Source organism: Suncus etruscus, chromosome 4 (genome assembly GCF_024139225.1).
Source record: "Suncus etruscus isolate mSunEtr1 chromosome 4, mSunEtr1.pri.cur, whole genome shotgun sequence".
NCBI lineage: Eukaryota > Metazoa > Chordata > Mammalia > Eulipotyphla > Soricidae > Suncus > Suncus etruscus.
The window spans coordinates 121357814-121380909 of NC_064851.1; the positions used below are offsets into that span (position 1 = coordinate 121357814).

A 23096-nucleotide genomic window follows, 5' to 3' on the forward strand; every position below is an offset into this window, starting at 1 on the left:
CATTCATTTTATAAAAATATCATTCACATGAATGTTGTTCTAAAGATAGTACTAAAACTATTTTCAACTTTTTCCAAAATCTCACTTGTTATAGAAGATAATGTGTCTTACAGGTAAAGATATTATAAATTGTAAGTTCCATAAAACTTACATAGGATACAAAGAAGTTTTAAAATATACAATGAACACTTAAAATGCCTTTTCCTTTAAATTCACAAATTTAGAGACAGAGAAGTGACATAAAAATGACTTGCATAAGGCTGGAGTTCTAGCACAGTGGGCAGAACTGTGCTGCCCTGGGTTCCATTTCCCAGTACCCCATATGGCTTCATAGTACTGCCAGAAATGACCCCTAAGAGCAGAGCCAGGAGTAGCCCTTGAGCACCATGTGCCTCCCCCAAAATACCTCAGTAAATACAAGTAGAATTAAAGAGTGTGGAGGAGTAATCCAAGTGAAAGAGGGAAAAAGGGAAATACGAAGATACGTATACTATAAACAAATAAAAATTCTCTCAAAAATTGACCATGCATGTTTGCTTTTCCACTAATCTCCCTGAATTTGACTTTGAGATCAGAGTTGCATTGCAGGTCAATGAACTCCATTTGAAGCACAGGAGGGGCATCTTGCACATCGAAGGAAAAGGGGTCCACAAAAATTTGGAAAGTGTCTCTGTGCTTCTTGAAGTCTCCAAATCTTGATCAAATTCCTTCTATAGCTTAAAAATAGCATCAACATATTTCTCACCACTGAATGCTATGCCTGCATCTACAAGATCCTTGCATGCTGGGAAATGGTAAAGGTTTGTCTGAGAGAGCTGGGATTTCCATAACACAAGTTTTGTGGAGAATGTTATCACGTTGTCATAGGCAGCACTGATAAGCTGCCCCGGGCCTTGTAACATCTTGTTTAGTACATTCAGCTTATGTATGATGTCAACAAGAAAAGCTAAGTCCATGAGCCATTTGTGATCACTCAATTCAGAAACAGCATTCCCATCCTTCTCCATGAAAGCTTTCACTTCTTCTCTCAACTCAAAAAATCTTTTCAGGACATTTCCCCTGCTGAGCCAATGTACCTCAGTGAAATTGAGAACATCTCCTGTAACATGCATTTTTTAACAAACTCTCCTTCTGTGAATGGTTTCCTTGCCTTAGCTATCATCTCACTAACCATGTAACTAGCTTCAACTGATGCAACATTCTCTTTGGTTGCTTTCTTGAAGAAATCTTGTTGCCTCATAAGACATGCTTTAAGACTGGCAACCCGCTTGGCTCTCTCATTTCCTTGATATTTTGCACATTCCTCAGCATGTTCAGTTGAATAATGGCGTTTCAAGTTGTACTCCTTGTGCACTGCAACTTTCTTTGAGCAAATAAGACATGTGGGGATGCCCCTGTGCTCAACAAAGAAATACCGTGTCTCCCACTTTTCCTGAAATTGTGCTCGTCATCAATCTTTCTCTTCACTGCAGGCTTTGATGAAGTCATGAAGAAGGTATGACAAAATCTAATTCTGTAATAAACTTCTCTCCCTTCCCTCCCTTAGGCCTCCGATAATGCAAGGGACAGCGGGCAGGAGCAGTGGAAATGACATCTGTACTAGGCGCAAAGTATTCGCGATTATTCGCTTACTGAATATTCGCAAAAAAAATCTCATTAGTAAGAAAAAATCGCAAAAAATCACATTAAACATTTGCATACCCCGAACAGAACTGCTCGGGGTATGCGAATGTTTAATGTGATTTTTTTCTTACTAATGCGATTTTTATTGCCATTATTGGGTAAGCAAATAATTGCAAATACTGCGATATTTGAAGGCCAGCTGCGGGCCACAAAATGTTGTATGGAGGGCCACAATAGGCCCGCTGGCAGTGAACTTGAGACCCCTGCTTTAAGGCTTGATGTTCCATTTACATTTGATGTAAGACAGACACAAAAGTTTTGAAATAAATAATTACATGCATTAGAAGGTGAGCACCTGATAAAAAAAATAGTACTTTGCCACAGAAAGTAGTATTTGTAAGGGAGACATTTGAATTAGATGCATCTTTTTTTTTAGATGCATCTTTTATTGAGGCTAAACAAATTTTCCTTCTTTGTAAACATTTAGTATAAACATACTAAAGAACGATTATGTAGTGAAAAATCATGTATTTCCACAAAAAAACATTTGGAAAACCACCAGGTTATGAGTTAACCAGAGAGTTTGGTTTATTATTCTGAAAATATGTCTGACATGAAGCTGACTGTAATTTGTTCAAAGCTTTTTATTAAATCAAGAAAATCTTGTATATTAATGCAAAGAGCAAAATACCCCAGTAGTTTTCTATTTCCCAAGAATAGTCTAAAATATCATTCAGTGCAAACATAAATTATAAACTGTTACAGAAATAAAAAGCAGAGCAACAGCTACATTTATATATTGTATTTTAGGAGACGGCGAGGTGGCGCTAGAGGTAAGGTGTTTGCCTTGCAAGCGCTATCCAAGGAAAGGACCATGGTTTGATCCCGCGGCATCCCATATGGTCCCTCCAAGCCAGGGGCAATTTCTGAGTGTGTAGCCAGAAATAACCCCTGAGCATCAAACAGGTGTGGCCCAAAAAGCCAAAAATAAATAAATAAATAAAATATATATTGTATTTTGAAACCTTTTTCTACATCCCCCTTTATTCCCTTCCCTTCAATATTCCTCCCTCCCTCCCTCCCTTCTTTCCTTCCTTCCTTCCTTCCTTCCTTCCTTCCTTCCTTCCTTCCTTCCTTCCTTCCTTCCTTCCTTCCTTCCTTCCTTCCTTCCTTCCTTCCTTCCTTCCTTCCTTCCTTCCTTCCTTCCTCCTAACTTTCCCTTTTCCTCTCCCACTCCTCTCCCACCTCTTCTCCTTCCACCTATATCTCTCCCTCTGTTTCCTTTTTCTGCCACCTCTCTCCTTCCATTCTCTTACAAATTTGCTCTCAAGGTTTTCCAAATTGTAACAAAAAATCATTTTCACTTTTCACTTACTTCATTGCCCTCCAGTTCAAAAAACTCAAATTTCACAGAAATTCTGTACTGGCTTGGTGCAACCACTTGCCACACACAGTTTTTATTAGGAGGATACTCCTTGGGCCACCCTGGGGTTGTTATTGTACCATTTAGTTTGGTGAGAAGTCCGCCACAGGCAGCTGGAAGAAAACAAAAGAAAAGAATGTTTCCTTAATAAAGGCATATTCCTCATAGCATCTTTTCAATATTTTCATTATTAACAAATATCTCGGTGTTACATTTCAACATGCCTCAGGAATTTCAAAATCTAGAAAGCCTCAGTCTTTATATTTCTTAGTGTTTGAATGACCATTTTCATTTTTTAATACAATTCATTAATTTTTGTAGCTTCAAGGCAAACAAATTATATCTATGGTATTTTATATCTCTTAAGATTATAAAAATGAAGTATCAGTTTTCTTATCTTATAACTGAATTTAATAATACCTACCGCTGCTACAGGAATTAATAAAAAGACAGGCATTTTCCCTTCTAAAAAGTCTGTGTTCTTTCTTGAACTCATATATATCTTTCCCTCTTTCCCTATTCTTGCATTTCTTCAAGTAAATTCCTTTAAATAAAATTATTTTACTTCAAAAAATGTCAACAAAATGTGAGTAAAAAATATTCTAAGACACATCAATAATATATCTCCTCAAACTTTCATACCTAAAGAAGTTATTTTAGAGAAATAAAAATTACCTGAGCTAACAAGCCAAGATAAACATATTAACTAAGTAAATTAGAAATATGTTATTATAAACTCCATTTAGCAAATGATTTTCTTTCCACTGTGTAAGATGAATATTTCAGGAAGCCATGTCCAACTGTGCTCAGGCTTACTCCTGACTTACTCATGACTTACTCGTGACTGGTTGGAGGATCACATGGGCTGCCAGGGATGGAACCCATGTTGGCTGATAGAAAGTTAGTACCTTACCTGCTGTATATATCTTCAGCTCTGTATTTAAAAAATATGGCTCTTAGTGGTCAGGAATATTGTCTGGTAATAGAAGATATGACTTATGTTTGATAGAAGGAAAAATCAAATTTTTGTTTTGTCTTGGGGCCATACCCAGCTAAGCTTAGAGCTTACTAACCCACTGAGCTATTTCTCCAGCCCCAGCCTTAAAATATTTTTAAAGGTATGATTTAGGTTACCATGTTTCCACTATTCTTTATAGTAAAATCAGAAAAATCAAGATATTCAAAAAGCAAGCAAAAAAGAACATACACTGTACATGGTTTGTAATTCCAAAGAAGTAAAGAACTAACCAAGCAGCTCTAAAGTAACTAGTCTCAACTTTACTGCTGTTATTTGTATGTAAATATGTGCATTTATATACATTTTGCTCTACTACCATATATAACTATATTTTTACATTTATCAGTTTTATAAATCACTGTAAAGTATATATTTCTTGAACATACAAAATATTAGTCACATTACTGTATAGTTATTTGATATATAATAACCTTGATTTAAAAATACCAAACTTGGTTTCTAAGTATGTTTACTTTATTGTATAAAGATATAGAGATCAAGTTGGCATTTTATTAGCAGGGTGGAGACTCCTGATTGCAAAAAAGAAAAAGATTTTTTTTGGTTATGTTCTCTACGGTTAACAGGAGAGAACATGATTCTGGGTTTTCGAGAATTTAGTTTTGTGAGAAACAATAAAAGTAAACAAATAATTGCACAAATAAAGATAACTCTAAACTGCTTCAAGTTCTCTGAAAATGAGTTTGATAAAAATATTCATAGGAATATAGACTACATATTTAAGAGTTAAAGACCATTCCATTTATTCTGTCTATGACTCAAATATGGGACCTGTGATATGGGACCATGGAAATGGAAAATATAATCAATTTTTGAAGAAAAATATTGATAAAAGGAAGAAGTCATAGGCAATGGTGCTAAACCTTTGTCTAAGAAATTCACCATAGGGACCAGAGTATTAGAACAGTGGTAGGGTATTTGCCTTGTATATGAATGATCCAGTTTGATCCCCAGTACCACATCTTGTCCTCCTTATTACCAACAGGAGTGATTCCTGAGTGCAGAGCCAGTAGCCCTGAGCACCATCAAGTGTGGCCCCAGACCAACCAAGCAAACAAAGAAAGATATTTATCAAAGCACACAGGAAAACATGCATAAACACACATAGTAAATACACAAAAAGTTCTCTATGAAATAAATCATTTGTCATGATAGGCATACAAATAAGATTTAGATTGATGACTCTAACTTTCACTAAGGGAGAGATGCCCATAAATGATGTTTAAAGGATAAATGAGAAATCTATGAGTACATAAAAATGTAGTTCTAGAGAAAAAATAAAGGTAGATGAGTCAGACAGCTATAAATACACATTTAAAAGATGGCCTTGTAATCAAAGGCAAAAGTGACTATAATAAGATGCCTAGTAAGGGGCAGGAGAGATAGCACAATGGTAGGGCATTTGCCTTGCAGCTGAACCAGGACAAATGGTGGTTTAAATCCTGGCATCAACCCCTGAGACTGCCAGGGGTTATTTCTGAGCTCAGAGCCAGGAGTAACCCCTGAGCGTCACCAGGTGTGACGCCCCCAAAAATAAAACAAAAAAAGAATCCAAGTAAATATTCAAATGAGCTTACTCTATGGATATAGTTAAGGAATAAATGACTATATGAAAAGGAAAGATGAGATGCAGGAAGAGAAAGAGAGAAATGACTGGGTTTCACCATTTCCATGTTACCTTCACATGTCCTCTTGTCTGGTCCCAGTTCATAGCCAGGCTCACAGGTACACAGATAACTGCCCAGTGTGTTCAGACATCGCTGCTCACAGCCTCCACGGTCAGGTTTGGAACATTCATCTTCCTCTACAAAGATTCCAATACTTAGATAGCAACCTGAGCATTGTCCCTTTATATACTAAGGTGTAAACATTTTTGAAAATAGGCTACAAAAATGGCAACAAAAGGAAAAAGTGATGTCTTATGTCTTTAATAAGGAATAATAACTTAGTGCCTTAATGGTCAACATACAAGAATTTGGTCAAGGCAAACTAAGCAGTAAGCAAGAATCAGCAACAGACTAGAATCATATGGTGGTCACTTGGAACTCACCTAATCTCAGGCAGTAAGTGCTTTGTTTTAAATATCAGATAAAATAATAATTATCATTAAATATTAAAATTACTAAAATATTAAATGTTTAAAATATTAACAAATAAATAGAAGAATCTGACTGAAAAAACATAGCTTTGCCTGTTGATTTTCTAGTTTACTTTGCTAGAGAGCCTGAAATACTTTTAAGAAATGTTACTGCTGGGGCTGGAGAGATGACATGGAGGTAGGGTATTTGCCTTGCATGCAGAAGGATGGTGGTTCAAATCCTGGCATTCATATGATCCTAGCCTGCCAGGCACAATTTCTGAGCATAGAGCCAGGAGTAACCCCTGAGAGCTGCTGGGTGTGACCCCCCAAAAAAAGAAGAAAAAAGAAATGTTACTGTTAAGAATATTATAATATAAAATAAAAAGGAAAAACCCTGAAACTCATTGGACCTACTTAAATGAAAATAATTTATTTTTTCTATGGAGACTTTTGGATTCAGAAAATATGGTGATTTTGTATTTTTGGAGAAAAAAATACCATTCTTAAAATGTATATGATAGAATATGTATACTAGGATAACAAAGCCTCACTCTTGAGGTCTGATCTACTGTGATTAGGGAAAGAGCAAACAAATATCCTTTCTTCAGAGAAATTCAGTACTAGCAAGGCACTAATAATTTTCAAAATTGAACAGAATATGAGAGAATCTTGATAGCATGTTTATTCTCCTACTTTAAATAGAAACATATACGGAAAAATTAAAGCACATACATTTAATGAGTATCTTTAATACAGATAGCAAAATTGCCATAGTTCTTTGTTTTTCAGCTCAAATCTGTAAATAAATATGTAAGTAACTCTCAAGGTAAAATTAAAATGTTTTTATAAATAATGAGAATGCTCATATATCAGTTACCAAAATATTGGATATACAAGGAGAATCTATCATTTGCATGGCTGAGTCAGGTATGCAAACAAAAACAAATCTTTTTATTTCCATAAAAGCTGTATTCTACTGTGGCACACTTAATATAAATATCTACAGACTTTCTAAATGTCATATTTGAACTTATTTACATTAACATAGATTTTTATTTTTGTAAATTATATGCAGTATATGCTAAATAGCAGGAAAAGATAAAATTAAGTTATACAAGTCAAAATTAAATTTTATCAGCAATAATTTCTTATCAAAAGACATTTTGGTACTAGAAGGTTATCAAATATTTCTCATGTTGTATAAGGCTATTCTGTAAAAGATGATTTAGAAGTGCTGTATCCTAGAGATAACCAATGCTCCACATGTCATAAACCTCTGGTTTAGGATCCACAAATATGTTCTTTCCTTCCACGTATCCCTTTCTAAGTTCACTTTCTGAAACATTTCACCAAGAGAAATTGGTATGAATTCACCAGTGCAATTCCTATCCTGTGTGACAATTTAAAATTCCAATAAACTTTGCCCTTAAAACCATTTCACCCTTTTTTCCCTGTGCCAGGGATCAAATTCATGCTGTTATAAACGTGAATTATGTCCTTACCTCTGATGTATGATCAAAGCACACATACATTAGTTTTTAAAACTTTTTCAGTGAGAAGTTTACCCTTGACCAAAATGAACAACTAAATCTCACATTTAAATAGTTTCTTTCGAATTACCTTTGAAGAAATTGGCAGCAAACCCTGCCTTATTCACAGTTCCATCCGAAACAAACTTCATCCACAAGGTATTGGAGGTAGATCTTATATCTTCAGGTTTATCATAACCACAGAAACGTCCAATCAAAGGACTGTTTTCACTGGTTCCATCTCGAACTTCTAGGTAGTCATAGGCACAGCTGTCATGTCTTTCAATCTGCAACAATTATTGCAAACAAATGTGAACATACAGTCGTGTAATGAATTATTTGTGTTTAATGAGATTATTTCTTTTGATTGTACATAGACTACACTGACACTAACTATAAAAAAAAGTGTTAGTCAGGCAGACAGAAAAATAAAATCTATGAAATAGTAAATCCCCATGCAGGTTCAGCAGAAGTTAGTTGCCGTTTAGAAGAAGATTAAACTATAGTTCAACATGGCTTATAAATTGTGCTTCCTTGAAAAATTGAGCTGGAAGAAAACCCAGATTTAAAATTTTCATTAAATATTGAAGTCAAATATGATATAAACAATGTATATATTTGTCTAAAACATAAATAATAAAACCTGCTCATAGTGAACCAATAAAAGTATTATTTTATTCACAGAGAAGCTACATTCAAATAATTTCCATAAAGTCAATGAGTTAGTTAATATGTTTGTTTTGCAAACAGCCCTAGTTTGATTCTTGCACCATCCCACTTGTTGGCAGCGACTCACAAGTACAGAGTTGTGAGTAGATTCTAAACAATGCTAGATGTAGTCCCTAAATCAAAATTTTCCTCTAAATATTGCGCTATCTTGGGTTATAAATTGCATTTTAATGACAATCTGACATTAAACAATGTTTATTACTATTCCATTAATTTTTTTATCCAGAGTTGGCATCCCTGTATACAGTGAAAGATTTTTATTTTGTAGAATCCAATGTGGTTGCTCCTTTTTTTAAGGCAGTTTAGCTTGTTTTGATGGACTATTTATTTATTTATTTATTTATTTATTTATTTATTTATTTATTTTGTTTGTTTGTTTTTGGGGGCCACACCCATTTGATGCTCAGGGGTTACTCCTGGCTGAGCGGTCAGAAATTGCCTCTGGCTTGGGATGCCCGGGATCTAACCGCAGTCCTTCCTTGGCTAGCGCTTGCAAGGCAGACACCATACCTCTAGCGCCACCTCACCGGCCCCATTGATGGGCTCTTTAATCTCAATATGTCCTCTAGACTTACTTATCACAAAAGATCTAAACCACTACCCTAGATTATTAAAGATTATGTCAGACTTATGAAACTTTATGGAAATGCATGTTTTGGGCCCATTTGTCCTGAGATTTTTCTAAAAAATGCAAAAGTAAACTTTATGAGACAAAAATGAAATAACCAAAAATATATATAAGTTCTAAAAAAAGAGTGAGGGAAGAAAGAGAGGAATAGAGAAAGGATGAGAAGTTAAAAAAGTAAAAGAAGAAAGAGGAAGAGGGAAAGGAAGAAAGAAAAGAGGAAAAAAGAATGTAAGAGAGTAAGAAAGATAGAAAGAAAAATAGGAATGAAGAAAGGGAAAAAGAAAGAAAAAAGAGAAAAAGAAAGAGAAAAAGGAAGGAAGGAGAAAGAAAGAAAGAAAGAAAGAAAGAAAGAAAGAAAAAGAAGGAAAGAAAGAAAGAAAGAAAGAAAGAAAGAAAGAAAGAAAGAAAGAAAGAAAGAAAGAAAGAAAGAAAGAAAGAAAGAAAGAAAGGAAAGAAAGAAAGAAAGAAAGAAAGAAAGAAAGAAAGAAAGAAAGAAAGAAAGAAAGAAAGAAAGAAAGAAAGAAAGAAAGAAAGAAAGAAAGAAAGAAAGAAAGAAAGAAAGAAAGAAAGAAAGAAAGAAAGAAAGAAAGAAAGGAAGGAAGGAAGGAAGGAAGGAAGGAAGGAAGGAAGGAAGGAAGGAAGGAAGAAAGGAAGGAAAGAAGAAAGGGAGAAAGAGAAAAAAAAATTTAGAACATTTACTATGATACCTAAGTGTTAGCTAACAAAAATCTCCCAAACCTCAATATTTATAAATGATAGTGTACATGAGAGTTCTCCAACATTCTTTAAAGTAGAATCGCAGAATGAAGCTGCAATCCCACTTCTGTGTGTATAGCTCAAACTTTGTGCCTGGGTTCTGAGTAGTGGTATTCATAAGAGCTCAAGAGAAAAAAGTAACTCAACGGGTGAAAGAATAAACAAAATGAAACTAAATCATAAAAATTCCATAGTATTTAGTCTTAAAACAGAAGAAAATCCTTTCAAGAGCTACAACTTGGATGAACCTTGAAAACACTACACAGGGTGAAGAGAGTCAGATGCAAAAGTGAAATATCGTATGACTCTACTCATGTACAGTACACGAGGGCCATCGTGTACAGAGGCAGAAAGTAGAAAAGTAGCTTCAGGGATGGCAGGAGAACAGGGTGTAGAAAAGTGTTTACTGGATTCAAAAGAAAAGTGTTCTGAAAATGGTTGCACAACTAATTTAATAGATTTATACTAACTGAACTGTAGACTTAAGGGTTCAGATGGAAAAATTGTTTAAAATTAAATCTCATGTTTCTATATTTCCATAATAAAGGAAAACTTCTTTATGACTTAATGTTTAATATTACAACATAATAAGCTACATAAATGAGTATATTTTACAGCTAATTTGAAGTCAAATATACTTGGAATATTTCTAAAATAATTAATATTTGCTATGGGAAAATGTTGAATAAAAGTCTGAGAAAATATAAAGTTGCAATTAAATTAATCAGTTTAAAATATGGTAAAATAAAAACAGTAACATTTAAAAAATAATGCTACCAAAAAAGGATTTTTGGGGGGGATCTACACCCAGTGACACTCAGGGGTTACTCCTGGCTATGCACTCAGAAATCGCTCCTGGCTTGAGGGACCATATGGGACACGAGGGGATCGAACCACAGTCCGCCCTAGGGAAGCTGAGTGCAAAGCAAATGCTCTACCACTTCTCCACTGCTCCAGCCCAGGAATTTGTAATAAAAATAAAAGGTATAATACACAGAAAGTTGTTTTAAATAAATTGAACTGTGGTTCAATCCCTTGAGGTCCCATGTGGTCCCCCATGCCAGGAGCAATTTCTGAGAACATAGCCAGGAATAACCCCTGAGAGCGGGTGTGGCCCCCAAAATATATTTTATGTATCTTATTTTTTAATATTTAATTTTTAAGTATTATTAAAATGACAGGTCAAAAAGGGACAAAATATTTACTCAGATATGAAAGTCAAAATGATGAGTAAGTTTGTTTTTATGTGACAGTATTTTTAAATTCTTTAATTGAATTACTGTGAGATACAGTTACACATTTACTCATGATTAAGTTTCAGTCATATAATGTCCAATACCCTTCATCACTGTTTATTCTCTGCCACCAGTATCCCTCCTGTCTACCAGTTTCCTCCTCCTCATCTCCCTTTCCTACCCCCTGACTGCTTCTATGACAGACATTTTTCTTTTCTCTCTCTCTCTCTCTCTCTCTCTCTCTCTCTCTCTCTCTCTCTCTCTCTCTCTCTCTCTCACTCTCACTCTCTCTCTCCTTCCCTCTCTTTCTCACTGGCCTCATTTTTCCTTTTAGACACTGAGGTTTGCAGTATTGTTACTGAAGGGGTATCATTCATATCACTTTATTCCCTTTCAACATCCAATTCTAATACAGAATAATCATATCCAGCTATCACTGCCATAGTTGTACCTTCTCTGTCTTAACTGCACTTCCCTGCTCCTGTGGCATGTTTCCCACCATGGACTGGTCTTCCTGATCTTCATCTCTATTGTCTTTGGGTATTATTAACTACCTTTTAATATTTTTCTTCAGTATTTTTAATACAGCTGCTTAATACATTTTATTTCCTGAAATAATTAAACACATATAAATTTAACAAATATTTAATGCAAATATACTATGGTCAGATAAATATGCTAGGCACTGGATAGAAGTAATAGTGAATAAAATAAATGTATGCAAGATTAACAGGCATAAAATAATGAAGGGGCAGGGTTGATGAAAACAAAGTTATATGTACATTGATTTTGTTTTTGTTTTGGGGTAGAGTTCAAGGGATACTCCTAGCTCTGCATTTAAGAATTACTCCTTCTGGACTTTGGTGACAATATGGGAGGCTGGGGATCAAATCTGGGCCAGCTATGTGCAAGGCAAACACCATGCCCACTGTAATATCACTCTGGTTCTAGATAAAAAGTCTTAACCCAGCCATGAGTGATCCCTGAGTGCTGAGCAAGAAATTAGCACTGAGCATCACAAAGTGTGGCTCAACAAACAAAAAACAGAGAAGATACACAGAGCAACAAAAATACATGAAATATGGTTACCATTACTATTATCAAGGAAATACAAACCAAAATGATGTGTGTGTGTGTGTGTGTGTGTGTGTGTGTGTGTGTGTGTGTGTGTGTGTATTCTTTGTGGGTCGCACCCAGTAGTGTGCTCAGGGGTTCTTCCTGGCTCTGTGTTCAAGCATTACTCCTGGTAGTGCTTGAGGGAAGTCAAGGATCAAACCTGGGTTGGCCACTTGCAAAGCAAATGCCCTATTCACTGACTATCTTTCTGGTCTCGTCTTTATGTTTTGTATTTAATTAGTGATATGTAAACTTAGCTTGGCATCTATAGAAAATAATATGAGGTTTCTGAAAAAATTAAATATATATCTATGGTATAATGGTAACAATTTCAATCCTAGGAAACTATCTAAAGAATAAGAAAACACTATCTTTATCTTTACATTTTCTTCATCTTTTTGAATTTTTATTAAGACTCTGTTTGTACTGCTAAAGGATAGATTTTACAAGAGTGAAGGTGTATATAGCCAATACTGGTTCAAAGCTTATGATCATATGGTTGGTTCCCCAAGCACTTCTAGGTGCAGCTTCAAGGGCTCCTGGGTAAACTTATGGTGATCTGGGTACTTCCTGGCATCACAGAGTGCACAACACTAAAACTTGGGGCCCTTGCAAGGCCCTTTAGTCCTGTTGGTTGAGAATTACAGGAAGGGGCTTGGCTTCTAGGTAGCCTGAACACTGACTGGAAGGCCCCATCAACATCTAAAAAAGTTGATAGTGGATATGCACAATGGAATACTACTCGCCAATTAGAAAAAATGAAATCTTGTATTTACCACAGACATAGGGCTGAGACAAGGCTAAGCAAAATAGCCCTAAAAAAATAATTCAGAAAGAAGATGATAAATTCCAAGTGATTCAATTAATATGTAGAATATAAAAAATTAAAGAAACAGGTAAAACCAAAACAAAATAAATGATTGATTTATGACTACAATACTGAGGTCATCATAAGTAAGCTGGAGGGATTTATTAAGTGTGGAACTTTGAACACATATTTAGACAAGTGAACCTGAACTTCTAAAACAATATATAACATTGTAAATCAATATTACATCAACAAAACAAATAAATTAGCACATAGTAATACACTGAAAATAACTACAATCTAAGCTAGAATTCTAAATAACTAGTTTAAAGTTATTAACCAATACATAACCTTAACAAAATATTTAATAAAGGGAACATAGCTAGTATAAAAATACTAGTTAGGATATACTCTCTTGACTTCACTCATTACAAAGACTAGTAGATTTAATGTAAGTTAAAATAAAATATTTGTTTAAAATTAAAGGATTATTGTTAGGAAATCCACAAAGTGCCAAAATCAAAACTTTTTGTCATAGTTTATAATATTACAATATACAGTAATAATGGGGAAAGTGATTAAAAACTTGGGTTTCATAAGGGAAGTATGACCAAGAATGAATAGAAATGCTGACAAGCTCCTTAACTTAATGCCAAGTAAAATTAATGTGTATGGAGTTCTATATAAACATAAGTAATCTCTGGTTTTATTTCATGTCTTTTTAGAAACATCTTGAATATGTTACTATAAACATTACCACTAACTTTTCTCTTCCTATATTCCAAAACACTTACATAAAATAATAATACTTTAAAATAATCACTGCTATGAGTATAGAAAAGCTTTCCAAAATAATTTCAGACATGATTCTTATTTATATACAAACTTTGTATATTTATATACAAACTTATTTATATACAAACCTTGGCCTTAAGAAGAAAATACAATTAGTTGCTAGAAAAGAAAGATTTCCCAATGCACAAAACAACAAGAATATCAGGGCTCCCATAAACTTTAATATTAATCACCCAAGACCCCCAAAATTCAGCAAAAATTTACTTGTTCAGTTTTACCTGATATTAACATTAAAATCTAAATAGTACTGGCAACGGTAATTACACAAATTCACAGGATATAAATAATGGACAGCGAGTGAGTTCTTCATAGATTTTTATACATTGAAAAAAATTGTTGAAGTACCACAAAATAAAGATAACATGGCTATAAGAAACATCATATTTCAGTGAATGACTTCTTTTGATCTATATATTGGTGAATTGTATCTAAGTTTAGTCTACAATATGCAGTTTATTTAATCATGTCTGCAATCTCATTGACCCACCAAGATAGCACAATGCAAATCAAATAATTTCAAGCCAAAGTTTCTCAAAATGCAAGGAGGTCAGAAATAAAACATACAATATAATAGTTACAGAGAGTTAGTACAGTGGGTAAGGTACTTGTTTTGTATTAGAGTGATCCTTGATAGCCTACATAGTTCCTATTGCACTGCTAGGAATAAGCCTTGAGCATACCCAGGTGTCACAAAATCAAAAGCAAAAAAAAAAAAACCCACAATGAATTATTGCTGTAGAAAAGAAATTTTTCATGATAAACAGAAATAGGCAAGAACTCAAAAACAAAAACAAAAAAAATCTAACAAAAAAAATCTAAACAATAGCTTGCTGGCACAAGATGAGATGATCTTGGATTTCGATTTATTCCTTGATTTTCCCAACACTCCTGTTTTGTGGCCCAAAACATGACCTTTCGTGCTGCACTCAGTGGCACTTACATTGCCCTTGGAGGAGATTGTCTACCTCCAGATATCTTGAACAGTGTGTCAGCCTCCTGCCAGTGGAAAGAATAATCTACTTGAATTACCAGCTCTATCTTCTAGAGAACTTCTTTATTTTAAACATGCACTGGAGTTACAAAAATAAAAATTCTTCCTTCTCTGGGCTACTAATTCTTGTTTATTATTTTTTTAATTAAAATTGGTTTGTATTTTGCATGTTTGGGGCCACATCCGCTAGTGCTCATGGCTTAATCCCTATTTCTGTGCTCCAGAATTACTCTTGGTATGGTTTGGTGGACCATATACGATAGGGGAATCTCAAACCCATGTTGGCTGCACGCAGGTAAGTGTCAAATCCATAATACAAGCTCTCCAGCCTTAGGCTGCTAGTTTTTAACAAGTTTTCCTATCCCAGAAAAATGATTCATTCACCAGTTTGGATACTTATTATTCAAATTTTGCTTCAGAATCCTGCTTCACCTTTTGTTGATTCTATCTTTCTTTGAGAGTGTAATGTTGGGCTGGTGTCCCTGACAATATTTTTGATGCAATCCAGCTCCAAAGAATTGTAAATCCTTTTGCCTGATGTAAACACTTTCCTGTGTAAAACAGGGGGAAAAAATGGATTTTCCTTCCAGTAACAATAAAGACAATCTTCCTTTTAACCTCTGCATTTAGAAGTGATGTAAGTTCTATTATTTAATAGACCTTTTAAGCAGTCTTGTGAAACGAGTCTGCATTTGTCAAGAGAACTATTGTCAGTACTTCAAACATTTGAATTCAAATAGCTCGCACAGATAATGTAAACTCACTTTAATCTTTTGAAAATGTCGGCAGCAAGAGGAAAGAATGGGAAAAAGAAAAACACCCACCATCTTTCACGTTTGATGTTACATTTTATGGGCAATCTTTGACTTGTTCGCTGATTAAAAAGCTGATTCTTTGGCCCCCTGGCTTATTTAATGAGGCGCCCCTTAAATGCCACTGTCATTTATGGAGGGTCCCTTCTCAGAAGTTCTTCTCAATGACTTTACCTCAAAGGACTGGAAGGTCAGTCCCACATGGTAGTCTTCTAACACTGTTATCCGCCACACACATTCCTTCATCGGCCTGTAGTCATCAGGATAATTAGGAGACTGAATCTGTCCTTCATTCTTCCGTATCTCACCTCCACAGATGGCTGAGGAAAGCAACAAACGTCACAAATGCACCAAACCAGACCTGCTATTTCATTTTCATTTTCTTGCAAGATAATATTGAAGTTCAGAGCTGGTGGGAGTACAGAGAGATTGGGTTATAAATGTCAAAGCTGGTTGGCTGTGCTCATGCAAATATTTCGAGGGTTACAAAAACAAAGCCACTAACCATGTAGCCACTTAATTATAAATATGAATAATAACACAGGACACACATGCATATATATATTTAATCCTCATAAATTCATATCTTTAGCACTGCAAATGAATTTTCTTTTTAAGAAACCAATTAAGCATTTAGAAATGTCTTTTAGGTGAGTTCACTCAGATATCCCCTACACTGTCTTCCAGACTTTTGCCTTCAGGTAAAGACCTGCTCAGGAGATGTGTGCCTCTGGCAGGCAGCAAGCATCACAAGCGAAATTTCTGTGGCTTCATCCAGATCATCGTCTTCACTGCCATACACTTCATCAGTGAAACAAAATGCTTCTGTTTACTTACTAGTTTAAGAGAAGCAGAAACGGTCTTTTAAATGACCTAAACTCCTGGGTTGGTAGAGTCAGGAGCTGGAATGGTCTTTTCCACCCACAACCTGGCAAGCTGGAGCTGTTGTGCAAGCCAGGAAATACAATGCCTATTTATTGTTTTAGAGAAGTATAGAACAACGCCTCCAATAACTGCTTCCTTGAATGCTGACTTTCTCTCTGTTCATCAAAACATGCACCAGAAATGTGCGCAAGTTCTTTCTGTGCAGATTCTTGTAACGGGGCCTTTGGGCAGTACAGGCAGACACCACAGAGGCATAAAATCAGTGCAAAGAAAAACCATCATTTCTTCATAATTGTTTGTTTTGTTTTGGGCTGCACCTGGCACTGCTCGGTGCTTTCTCCTTGTTCTGTGCTCAGGGATAACTCCTGAATCTGTGCTAAAAGAGGTTTTGTGGGGACCACATGCAAGTGCCAGGAATCAAACCCAGGTCAGCAGCATAAAGAACCTTTGTTTTGCTTGGAGCCACAACCAGTGGTGTTCAGGGATTACTCCTGGCTCTGCACTCAGGGGTCACTCCTGGTGGACTCAGGATTGTGGGGGATCACTGCATGTAATGCAAAAGACCTGCCCAATATATTATTGCTTTGATCCCCAAATGGCCCCAATATTTTGATATCTTTATGAAAAAGAGGAATGTTTGAGAAATCTGTGTCATTATGAGGTTGTCTTTCACAAATCCTGAATCTATTTATATTCTTTCATAAATAGACTATTTAGGTTATTGAAATTTATTGAGTATTCTATTAACCCTACCCATCTAAATCTGGTTATCCAAATTTATAAATCCTCATCATTAAAATATAGTTAAAAAAATAAGCCTACTGAGCAGGGGAAACATCTATTTCTATTAGATCTAAAAATAAGTATCTCAAAATATTACAGGTAACTTGCCTTCATAGAGAGCTGCAAAGCCTTTTCCTACCCAGTTACTGCTGCTCCGAAATTCAATCCACATTCTGCTGTCTGTCGAGGTAAGAACTTCAGGCACTTTGTCCCCACAAAACCTACCTAAAAGAAAGAAAAGATAAAGAAAGACTCCTAAATTTGACTTCTCTATTTCCCCCCTTTTTTTTCCTGCCAGTTAGCTACAAATAAGTATAAATAAAATCTGATTTGGTTCTCTTGGTGGATGTTTGCTATCTGTAGAATAAAGAAACAGCAAGCTCAAAAGATGCATTTGTTAAAAGGTCACACAGTACATCAAGTAGATGAAAATTATACTATGGAGAAAAGAAATAGTACAAGTTATCTTGAGAAATGAGTTAAAAATCATCACTCTTCAGACATTAGGAGAGAAGTAACTTTGATAAAGAATGTGGAGGCAATAGAAACAAAGGGCAGGAGGTCCAGCCCAGAGTAGAAAGCTCACCACAAAAAACAGTGAGTGTAGCTAGAGTAGAAAGTGTTTTATTCAGACAATGATAGTTGGAACTGATCGCTCTGGACAAGAATTCAACACTAAAAGTGGAGAATCTAATAGGAAAGGCAACCCTCCAATACTAGTGCAAACCATGGTGTCACACAAGGAAGAAACACAGAGAGAGAGAGAGAGAGAGAGAGAGAGAGAGAGAGAGAGAGAGAGAGAGAGAGAAGCAAATTGCCTAATCTAGAGATTAGTGGCGTAGGGAGTGGAAGAAAATTGGTGATGGGAAGGGTGCTCTAGTGAAGTATGGTGTACATAGTATGACTGAGACCCAACAATGAGCAATTTTGTAACCACGGTGCTTAAATAAAGCAATTAAAAAAACATGTTATCACTTCTAGGCCTTTTGGCTAAGATAAAGCTCAAAGTGGAGAGAATTTCTGTCCTCCTGGTTCAGTGAACACTCAGGAATATCCTGTCTCCTCCAAAAATCTTATATCATTGTATGTGTCCCATCTCATTTCAGCTATTATCTTAGCATAGGACACAGAACGATAAATAATATTGGAGATTTGAGCATGAGTTCTGATTCAGTTTTTCAAAGTGTGCATCCACAGGTAATTTATATGAGCAAATATTATATTACCTTTCATTACTTCCTTTCTAACCTTAATGTTCCATAAATATCTGTTGCTACTAATGTGCTCTAAGCTCGTATGTAATGATAGAGCAGTCACATATGGTAATGTATATAAAATTCTGTCATTCATTTCTACATGCCTTTGGCAATGACATCCTATAGTGTTAGTGTAGGGAAAGGAATAGTCAACTTAAAAAAATTTCATCCTAATAGTTAACAGGTGAAGAATTGTCATCCTAAATGTCAATAGGACTGTTTTTCTTTTTTTTTTTTTTTAATTTTTTATTTAAACAAATTTGTTAAATACATGATTGTGTTTGGGTTTCAGTCATGTAAAGAACACCAACCATCATCAGTGCAACATTCCCATCACCAATGTTCCAAATCTCCCTCCTCCCCACCCAACCCGCGCCTGTACAGGCTTTCTATTTCCCTCGTACATTCTCATTATTAGGATAGTTCGAAACTTAGTTATTTCTCTAACTTAACTCATCCCTGTTTGTGGTGAGCTTCATGAGGTGAGCTGTAACTTCCAGCTCTTTTCTCTTTTGTGTCTGAAAGTCATTATTGCAAGAATGTCTTTCATTTTTCTTAAAACCCATAGATGAGTGAGACCATTCTGCATCTTTCTCTTTCTCTGACTTATTTCACTCAGCATAATAGATTCTATGTACATCCATGTATAGAAAAATTTCATGACTTCATCTCTCCTGACAGCTGCATAATATTCCATTGTGAATATGTACCACAGTTTCTTTAGCCATTCATCTGTTGAAGGGTATCTTGGCTGTTTCCAGAGTCTTGCTATGGTATATAGTGCTGCAATGAATATAGGTGTATGGAAGGGATTTTTGTATTGTATTTTTGTGTTCTTAGGGTATATTCCCAGCAAGTGAAAGCAAAGATTAACAGATTAAACTGAGAAGCTTCTGTACCTCAAAAGAAATAGCGCCCAGGATACAAGAGCCTCCCACTGAGTGGGAGAAACTATTCACCCAATACCCATCAGACAAGGGGCTAATCTCCAAAATATACAAGGCACTGGTAGAAATTTACAAGAAAAAAACCATCTAATTCCATCAAAAAATGGGGAGAAGAAATGGACACTTTGACAAAGAAGAAATACAAATGGCCAAAAGACACATGAAAAAATGCTCCACATCACTAATCATCAGGGAGATGCAATTCAAAACAACTATGAGGTACCACCTCACACCCCAGAGATTGGCACACATCACAAAGAATGAGAACAAGCAGTGTTGGCGGGATGTGGAGAGAAAGGAGCTCTTATCCACTGCTGGTGGGAATGCCGTCTAGTTCAACCTTTATGGAAAGCAATATGGAGATTCCTCCAAAAACTGGAAATTGAGCTCCCATATGATCCAGCTATACCACTCCAAGGCTGTTTTTCTTAAACCAGATCATACACATGAATCGCCAGTCTGTTATATGCAGCCTGTAGTTAAAGGAATGAAGTTCCAACATTTTCATTAATGCTTCAAAAGATTTTGATATTGTACACTCTGTACCACACTTATTTTGAGGAACAAAGCAGGGAAAGCTTTTCAAACAAGAACTATGATTAGATTGAATCACTCTGATGGACCAACACATGCAATGCTGCTGTTCCCTAAGAGGGCTTTTTGAGACAGTTTTACATTTACATTTTATTATATTTGAAATATAATACTTTAGATTATAGAAAACTTGATTATATAATTTGATTCTTCAAGATGAGTTTAATGAAATACTTTCTTGAGAACACATATACATTTTATTATAAGTTGCTTCATCTAAGGAACTACACATTCGAGACAATATTTTCCTCAATTTAAATGACTATTGCACTAGTTTGGTTCTCAATTTTTCCTTACTTTTAAACATTTCTACACAGGATACTGTGACTTAATACTACAAAAGTGTCTACTCAGCAGGTTATATGACCTTAAGGAAAAAGGAAGATCTGTGTGGCACATAAGCACAACTGAGCAGAGTTACTTGCAAAAATAACGGAAAACTCACAAACCCCCAAAGGGGGGCAAAAAAATCAATGAAAAGTAGCTGTTTACAAATCCACTGAACTCTCACCTTTAAGTAAAACACTGGGTAACAATGAAGTACTTCATGCAGTTAATAGTGTGGTCTGTGGTTCAACAGTTGCAGCAGACTTTCACGAGCACCAAATCTGAGCTACATTTATGACACAAGCTACAAATGCCTCTTCTCAGACACAAAAGTCTCTCTGAGAAGCAAACTGTGATGTGTACAGTAAAAGCTAAATTATTTGGTACAGGGAGTAAGATGCCAAGCAGCTTCTACTTTACTACCTTTAGCAAGCAAGCAAGCAAGCAAGCACACACACACACACACACACACACACACACACACACACACACACTTAATTTAACTGGTTTTCTCATTCTGATTTCTAAATTAAAATTTCAGAATTATTACTCAAAGAAGTGATTATCAGTCTACTACATGAAAAAGCTGGTCCTAGTCATTCAGTACAGCCTGAATACAGCAATACTACCTCATAATTTAAGCTCTCTTATATAATGAATCAATCTGTATGTTTATAATGATTTAAAAAGGCAATACAGAAATGAAAATGTTGGTGCCTATAATTATTATAAATAGACTCTTAAAAGAACCAATTATCTAGATGGGGAGAATATATGCACAGGAACAGAGTAGATAAATAATCTCTTACCAAGGAGAGGCGATTTCCTCCAATAACCGTCTCGTACTTCAATGTAATCATACCAGCACAAGCTACTTTTGTACAGGTCCATAGTAGTAAAATTTAATACTATCTGAAAAGTAGAGCAAAAATAACAAAACATAATGACTATAAGTGACTATCTAGAAATCAATAATTGAGATTATTGTGCAAAGAATTTACAGCTATATTTTTCTATATACCACAATGTTTTTATTAACAAGCACTTCAAACATTTTTCTCATTTACAGCTGTTAATAATATATTAGTATAATATAGAAACAATTCAATGACGAAAAACTGATACCTTTAAAGAACATCATAATTTAGCAACTCAATTTACAATAACTATCATTTGAAAAGATGCACAATAAAGGTCATTTGAAAAGTTGTGCACCCTGGAGCCAGAGCAATAGCACAGTGGATAGGGTATTTGCCTTACATGCAGCTGACCAGAGACTGACTTGGGACTGACCTGGATCGATCCCCTCCATCCCATATGGTCTCCCAACCCTGCCAGGAGTGATATTTGAGCACACAGTTAAGAGTAACCTGAGTGTTGCCAGGTGTGCCCCCCCAAAAAAAAGTTTTGAATACTTATTAAAATTGATTATTTTTGGCCTGCCCAGTGGTTCCCGACTGTGAGAAACTGTGAGTGTTGCCTGTGCATGTTTTTCCACTGCTCTGTCTCCTGAACCTCTTGGAAGTGGGCTGAAAAGGGCCCGGAAAAATAGCTCTCCCAGAGGCTCATCCAAGGGCCAGATGCCAAGGAACTGTGTCCGACCATGAAAACTGGCTATCCACAGTATTCTGCAGAAAGGCAGGTCTTCTGTTTGTGATGTCAGGCTGGGAAAATCTACGCCTGCCCAGTGGTTCCTGATTGTGAGAAACTGAGTGTTGCCTGTGCGTGTTTTTTTACTGCCCTGCCTCCTGAACCTCTTGGGAGTGGGCCAAAAAGGGCCCAGAAAAATGGCTCTCCCAGAGGCTCATCCAAGGACCGGAACACCAAGGAACTTTGTCTGACCATGAAAACCAGCTACCTGCAGTATTCTGCAGGAAGGCAGGTACTCTGTTTGTGATGCCAGGCTGGTAAAATCTATGCCTGCCCAGTGGTTCCCGACTGTGAGAAACTGTGAGTGTTGCCTGTGCATGTTTTTCCACTGCCCTGTCTCCTGAACCTCTTGGGAGTGGGCTGAAAAGGGCCCAGAAAAATAGCTCTCCCAAAGGCTCCAGAAGAGCATGGCCACTCTGCTTCACTTCATGGCCATGCGCTCTTTCTAACCAATGAACCCCACCACAACACACAGAAAAATATCACATTACAAGCATGACATGGGAAAATCTCGCAGGAAAACAGCATACACAGAGAATGAAGAGGATAGCTCGGATTACCTAAAAAATTCCAACCATCTGATTAACCTCTTGAATAAGGAGTTTAGAATAGAAATATGGAAGATGTTTGTAGAACTCAAAGAGTGCATAGATTGATCTGAACAGAACACAAAGACAGAAATCAGAAAACTCTAAACTGAAATAACATCTGAAAAACACGGTAGCTCAACGGAAAAATTCAGTGGATGGCCTCTTCAGCAGGGTAAAAGCAGCTGAAGACAGAATTGGCCTGCTAGAAGATGAGATGCAGAAAAACTCAACACAGCAGAAGAAATTGGAAAAGAACCTTAAGACAAATGATCATGCAATGAAAAAAGTACTCAGGAATGTGAACAGTTAAAAATAGAAGTCTTTGATAAACTCAATAGAAACAACATAAGAATCATTGGAGTCCCAGAGGCCCAGGTAGGAGATATCCAGAAAGAATCAACTGTCAAAGACATCATCAAAGAGATACTCCCAGAGATAAAGAC

General features: G+C 35.9%; 1 protein-coding gene across 1 annotated transcript in view; it reads right to left on the reverse strand.

Moving 5' to 3' along the window:
* TLL1 (tolloid like 1) overlaps positions 1-23096 on the reverse strand; it is a 244932-nt gene that overhangs the window by 48926 nt on the left and 172910 nt on the right. The window contains exons 10-15 of the mRNA XM_049772340.1: positions 21223-21325; positions 17398-17514; positions 15796-15941; positions 7783-7978; positions 5761-5886; positions 2999-3159 (exon numbers count right to left, since the gene is read on the reverse strand). Coding sequence (XP_049628297.1) covers positions 2999-3159; positions 5761-5886; positions 7783-7978; positions 15796-15941; positions 17398-17514; positions 21223-21325 — 849 coding nt within the window. The remainder of the gene's footprint in view (positions 1-2998; positions 3160-5760; positions 5887-7782; positions 7979-15795; positions 15942-17397; positions 17515-21222; positions 21326-23096) is intronic.